Source organism: Chanodichthys erythropterus, chromosome 19 (assembly GCF_024489055.1).
Source record: "Chanodichthys erythropterus isolate Z2021 chromosome 19, ASM2448905v1, whole genome shotgun sequence".
Classification (NCBI taxonomy): domain Eukaryota; kingdom Metazoa; phylum Chordata; class Actinopteri; order Cypriniformes; family Xenocyprididae; genus Chanodichthys; species Chanodichthys erythropterus.
Genome location: NC_090239.1, coordinates 5,261,808 through 5,269,093, shown reverse-complemented (window position 1 = coordinate 5,269,093; position 7,286 = coordinate 5,261,808). Strand labels below are relative to the sequence as shown.

The following is a 7,286-nucleotide window of genomic DNA, read 5'->3' as shown; positions in this document are numbered from 1 at the left end:
TATATTCACTGAGGTCCAATTAAAGATCCATATTTTTTAATACTGCGGTATTGTATTGAGTAACCTCATGGTACACAATATCTTTGAAATACATTATATGATGATAAAGGATAAGTTAAAGCCATCCAATATTAAAGTGGGACCTGAGGTTTGATATTAAATTCTGTACTCTCTGATTACAGAACGACTTATCTGATTACTTAACGTCTTATTTTTGACTTCATCATGAGAATTTCACTCCTGCTGGTGTTCATGTCAGTCCTGTCACTGAGTAAGTTTTTATTTACTGTCTGACTATCAGTATAAATAAAACAAATTTATTTTTTTTAGAATTTAACTTGTTTTTTTTGTCTCTTTAACAGCCAGAACACAAACAACAATAACAGAAGGTAGTTATGGGCCTTTGAATTATAACCAGATCTGTCTTTAAAAACATTGCCTAGTTGAACAAACCCAATGTGAACCTGAGAAATCAGTGAGCATCTTCATCAGGAAAGAAAACTGAGTCAAAATCGAGTTCATGAGGTTTTTAATGGTGTTTGTATTTGCTCATTCTTTCAGAAACCATACAAACAAACACCACAGAAACCGCCACAGTCCTAGGTAATTTGTCATAAACTATATCTACGAAAACTAAACTCATCAGGTTAGTTTATGAAGTATATAATGGTGTTATATGTTCATTCTCTCAGAATCCACTCCAGAAACCACCACGGTTATAGGTAATTTGTCATAAACTATATTTATATAAAGAAAACTGCACTCATCAGATGAGTTTATGAAGTATATGGTGTTTTTATGTTCATTCTTTCAGAATCCACTCCAGAAACTGCCACAGTTATGGGTAATTTGTCAAACTATTTATCTAAGAAAACTGCACTCATCAGATGAGTTTACGAAGTATATAATGGTGTTTGTATGTTCATTCTTTCAGAATCCACTGCAGAAACCACCACCACAGTTCTAGGTAATGTGATAAACTGTTTTTATGTAAGAAAACTGGTGTAGGATATGTATTTGTGTTGATTCTTTCAATAACCACCATAATGGGAACCACCATAAATGCTACAAGTAATAATGTGGGTGATAAAAGACTAATCATACACCTATGCAACATTTATTTTTATTTTTAAAACTAATCTGTAGCTGTAAAAAAAGTAACATAATTAAGTGGGACATGATTAATATTAAGAAGTTTTTAAAAATGCTAAATTCCAAGTATAAGGACCAAAAATATTAATGATTCATCCTGCAGTGCTTTCAAATCTCCTCTTGCTTGAGAATATTCCTTCTCTGTATACCAACTAACTTAAGTAAAATTAAAAAAGCAAATCAAGCAAGTAAAAAATGAAAATGAGCTCTGTGATATGTCCTGCTTTAACTTTCCATATTAATAGCAAATAACCCTGTCTTGAGGTGTAAGGGGACATATCATAAAATCAGATTTTTCCGTGTTTAAGTGCTATAATCGGGTCCCCAGTGCATCTGCCAACCCAGAAAACATGAAAAAGGACAACCCAGTAACTTTGTTTTGGCAAGCCTTTCTCTGCAAGCATGTGAAAAAATGAGCCTGTAGGATTTCACTCCCCTTGTGCCGTAGGAAGGGGATCTTATTATATAATATTACTGACCCTTTATCTGCACGTTTCCGCCATTTTGTTTTCACAAGCAAAAATGGTGTACCATGGCAAAAGTTTGAGCAAAGCATGCTAACTGTTCTGTCGTTGGCTGCAGAGACGAGCACAGAACACTATTTAGACTCTCGTTAGCTTGCATAGCCTGCAAGTTGATCCTGGCATGCTCATTTGCTAAAGAAGCAGCATTCTGTCTGAAAAATATTAGATCATACACAGCATTTGATAGCAATCATAAACGTTAGCCTGGTGTGAATTGGTCTGTTTGGCAAACAGGTACAGGTATAGTGGGTGTCCATACAGGTTTTTTCACAAAAGATTAACATGCTAGTCGATGAGCTGAATCAACTCCACAGCAACTACATAAATTTATCCTCTAACCATTCAGAAATGTCTAAAAGTTGTAACTCCTTCCTGAGTCTCTCCATCAGTGTCGACTCCGGTTTGAACAATGTAATGCTGAACACCGTTACTGACAATCCTCATTTTGGCTGTGTAAGATTCTCCAGCTTTGTTGTTGTTGAGCAACCGAAGTGTGAGCTGTTAAAGCTCCGCCCTCTTCTGGAAAGTGGGCTGGGAGCAGCAGCTCATTTGCATTTAAAGTGACACACAAAAACTGTGTGTTTTTGCTCACACCCAGATAGCTCACATGCAAATTTGACAAGCTTTAGAAATTATCTGTGGGGTATTTTGAGCTGAAACTTCACAGACACATCTGGGGACACCAGAGACTTATAATAGGTCCCCTTTAAAGGTGCCCTAGAACCCTTTTTCACAAGATGTAATATAAGTCTAAGGTGTCCCCTGAATGTGTCTGTGAAGTTTCAGCTCAAAATACCCCATAGATTTTTTATTATTCAATTTTTTAACTGGCTATTTTGGGGCATAATTAAAAATGTGACGATTCTGTGTGTGTCCCCTTTAAATGCTCGTGCTCCCTGCCCCCGAGCTCACAACTCTATAATACATTGCATAAACAAAGTTCACACAGCTAATATAACCCTCAAAATGGATCTTTACAAAGTGTTCGTCGTGCAGCGTATCAGATCATGTAAGTATAGTATTTATTTGGATGTTTACATTTGATTCTGAATGAGTTTGATAGTAGCCTATGTGTGGCTAAAGCTAACATTACACACTGTTGGAGAGATTTATAAAGAATGAAGATGTGTTTATGAATTATACAGACTGCAAGTGTTTAAAAATGAAAATAGCGACGGCTCTTGTCTCCGTGAATACAGTAAGAAACGATGGTAACTTTAACCACATTTAACAGTACATTAGCAACATGCTAACGAAACATATAGAAAGACAATTTACAAATATCACTAAAAATATCATGATATCATGGATCATGTTAGTTATTATTGCTCCATCTGCCATTTTTCGCTATTGTCCTTGCTTGCTTACCTGCATAAAGTCTGTTTTTTCAGCTGTGCAGCTCCAGACGTTAAAGGTGCTAAAGAGGATGTTTTTTTTTATACATTTTTGCAATATTACTTGAAACTGTCTTTACTAACTGATAAAAAAAAACTATTTATTAGGTGCACTGAAAGGAATAATATTAATATACATCATCTGTGCACGAGGTAGGGCCTTAAAAACATCAGCCAATCATTTACGTGATCATAAACGATTGGCCCTCTGGCTTGTCAATCACTGCCATGACGTTCCTTGTGAGAGACGAGCGCGGCTGTGCGCTCCAGTAACTTTCCACACTCCACAGGTGCCGCATGCAATGTTTTTGTCAGGAGACAGGAGTAACAACTGCAGATTATGAGTTTCCTGCGGTGAGTCCGACATATGAATCCACTAACACGACACAGCGAATGCCGGTGGTAAACACTCGTGTTCCAATACTCGTGCACGACTTTTGGGAGGCGTTCCCTCAAAATGAGCTGTGAAGGAGGGGGGGTTGTTCTTACGCATGCGCTCATTTCAAAAACTCACTATCAGTCTTTGGATTCTCAGTCGACGAAAAAATCCTCTCTATCACCTTTAATACTGGCTTGTCTAATGCCTTGAACATGGGCTGGCATATGCAGATATTGGGGGCGTACATATTAATGATCCCGACTGTTGTGTCACAGTCTGTGTTATGTTGAGATTCGCCTGTTCTTCGGAGGTCTTTTGCACAAATCGAATTTACATAAGAAGGAGGAAACAATGGAGTTTGAGACTCACTGTATGTCATTTCCATGTACTGAACTCTAATTATTTAACTATGCCAAGGTAAATTCAACTTTCAATTCTTGATTTTTTTTTTGCGTTTCTTTCAGAAACTACCACATTGGCAACCACATCAGGTCAGACTATATGAAGACTATGCATTTTTTTTATGTAACTAGTCTAGAAGAATGTGTTTTATAATTTAAATCTTTTTTTTTTTGCCATTGCAACAGCTGCAGTGCCATGGACAGGTAATTACTGACCTATGAATTAATGATATGTTTATGTCAGAATAACCTTAATTATGAGGTTTCTTGTAAAAACTGCTTACATCTTCATTTGTGTTTTTTGTGTTCATTCTCTCGGCAGCACCAGCGATATTCTATCCATTCGGCTCAGCTGCAGGAGACACAGAACCATATCTTAGCAATTATGGTGATGAAAGCTACATATCTGTTGGCCTATCCACTCCATATACGTTCTTTGGCCGCACATACAACCAGTTATATGTGAGAATTCAGTTTCATTGCCAATATGTATATATTCATCTAAAAATGAATGCAAATGTTTTGAAAGTTCATAGTTTCCTGGTGGATTTGAACTGATTTCTCATATTACAGGTTCATTTTAACGGACTCCTTACATTCAACCAACCTCAACCACTATCAGGACCCAACTACAATCCCACCAGAGGAGCTGAAGATTACATTGCTCCTCTCTGGAGTGACATTGATGACCAGTACAATACCATTATGTTATCAGCAGTACACTAATGAAAGTGTGCTCACTCGTGCCACTCAGGATATAAACCAGTATTTCCCTCAGATGAACTTCACTGCTTCTTCAGTATTTGTTGTCACTTGGAAGTATGATCCTCAGCCAAACCCAGTAATTTTTTTTTTCTTCTTCAGTTCTGAGAATGTGTAGAGCAGACTATATGAATCATGTGTTGTTACTTCTCTTTTCAGGAAATCCTGTTTCAAGTGGTTTTAATTTCAGGTGGTGGTCATTCTTTCTTTCTGATGAATTATGGTGACTGTGCTGAGTTAAATGAACAAGTGGAGGTAAAACAAACATCACAGGATTGAATTTAAAATTCTATACCCTATACCAGTGTATTCATTTATTATTCATGGTATTAATAGGCTGGATATGACACAATAAACTCCATAAGCCACTTTGTAATTCCTGATTTAACTAATGGCAACTACCAAAACCTCAAGAACACGAGTAACGTGAACGTTCCAGGACGTTGGGCCTTTATCAGTACATCATGTAGAAGTTTTTTTCGTAAAGATTGTGTCAATTTGTTTCTATCATGTTATAATGTCTTGTGTATTATGTTTGTGTGTCCCTTTAGTAAGCCTCATAGGAGTTCAAATGAGACTGACATCATATTCAGACCTGACACAGAGTGGAGAGATTGAGGCTGTTTTGCAGCAAGTAAGTCAATGGGGCATTTCATTTTTTTATGGATGTCCATAGCCAATAGAGTATAATGGAAATAAAACACTTCACGATCTGTCTGTTCATCCTCACTTCAGATAAAACAAGAGCTGGTCAGTCGCGGACTTCCAAGTAGCATCGAGATGAAGATCAGAAATGTCAAAAAGACACAGCCATAATATGAGCCTCAAGGAAGAGAATTTAAACACTGAATGTCAAACAGAACAATGTCACTTTACAGGAAGTGAACCTTTATAATTTATTTCACATGCATATAAATCAAATCCACATAATGATACAAAAGAACTATATATCAATTGTGTCTGATCCAACTTGTTTCTGTGTTCATAGCTTGAATAATAATCATTAATTCTCTTTTTTTCCTTTTCTTGTCATGCTTTTGTATTATCATATCTCTTGCAAGGTTGCAAGGGTTCAAAACTAATCAAACTGATCTGTAGTATGTGATCAATGTAATTAAACCTTATCTTCCTCTACAACTCGTTTTACTAAATGCATACTTACATAAGACAAATGACACAGTTGTGAACTATTTCTTTCGCTTTTAAACACACTGAATAATCTCAGTGGTGAGAAAAGTCACTTTTATATTACAATATAACATGTTTTTTTAACATCTTCATAATTATTTGAAAAATAAATTAGGCTTACTAAGACAAAGGCATCCCAATTTGTGGTTTAATAATATATAATATGACATAACTAATGAATAAACAACAGGTTTATAGTATTTCTTTCAACACAATTATAGACCTACTATGATAAAATATATTAACTTAAAAAAGTCAGGGAAAGGTAGCTGTTCTGTAATCAGCTTATTTTGTATATTGCTGGTCACCATTTCGAGCAACTTCAAATAATCAGTTTTATTATATAAGTGAGTGACAATGGCTTATTTTGTTTAGTTAGTGCACACATTAGCAAGTGGTTCATTTAATTGGCACATACGGACCATACGGAAATCTGTTCCTTTCCTCACCACGAGGGGGAGACAACAGCTTGTGCACTCACTGCAGTAAATGAAACACTGAAACAGGTCAGTAAAACTGTTTTACTACACAGTTGATAGTGATGTTTTCTTAATATTTCGTTGAAATATAATAACTTGCTCATTGTAAAAATAAGATTCTTTAGTTTTACGGTATTGCTGTTTGCAACTGAAGTAGACTCATTGCCGTGGTGTCCAGTTTTCAATTACTATTGATGGCTGATATGCTGTTTTGGATGCATTAAAGGGTTACTTAGTTCACCCAAAAATGAAAGTAATGCCATTTATTACTCACCCTTATCTAAACCCGTGATCTCCCACATCTTCCAAACATAAATTAAGATATTGTTGATGAAATCTGATGGCTCAGTGAAGCCTCTATTAAGCCACTGAACCTCTCAAGATCCATAAAGGTACTAAATTCATATATGAAACAGTTCATGTGAGTTCAGTGGTTGTATCTTAATATCATAAAGCGACAAGAATACTTTTTGTCTGCCAAACTTTCTCATTACAAAATATACATAACAAATGTAAACATATAACACATAATTTTAATACCATTTTGCAATATAAAATCATGCCAGAATAAAAAATATATACATTTAAAACATATTAAGATGTAATCACAAATATATATATATATTAGTTGAAATCCGATGTCTCCGTGAGGCCTCCATAGGGAGCAATGACATTTCCTCTCTCAAGATCCATAAAGGTACTAAAAACATATTTAAATCGGTTCATGTGAGTTCAGTGGTTCAATATTAATGTTATAAAGCGACGAGAATATTTTTGGTGCGCCAAAAAAACAAAATAACGACTTATTCAGTGATGGCCGATTTCAAAACACTGCTTCAGGAAGTACAAATGAATCAGTGTATCGAATCATGATTCAGATCGCGTGTCAAACTGCCAACGGCTGAAATCACGTGTCTTTGGCGCTCTGAACAGAAGATTCGATACAGTGATTAATTTGTGCTCCGAATCTTCCTGAAGCAGTGTTTTGAAATCGGCCATCACTAAAT

At 35.8% G+C, this 7,286-nt stretch overlaps 1 protein-coding gene across 1 annotated transcript; it reads left to right on the top strand.

The window, feature by feature from the left end:
* Positions 1 to 225: 225 nt before the first annotated feature.
* LOC137008310 (sushi, nidogen and EGF-like domain-containing protein 1) lies at positions 226 to 5,428 on the top strand. The gene is given in 12 exon segments (XM_067370280.1): positions 226 to 271; positions 562 to 603; positions 693 to 722; positions 815 to 844; positions 935 to 967; positions 4,173 to 4,312; positions 4,424 to 4,557; positions 4,559 to 4,691; positions 4,772 to 4,867; positions 4,949 to 5,093; positions 5,164 to 5,246; positions 5,348 to 5,428. Coding segments are annotated over 12 exon segments (993 nt in total).
* The last annotated feature ends 1,858 nt before the right edge of the window (positions 5,429 to 7,286 follow it).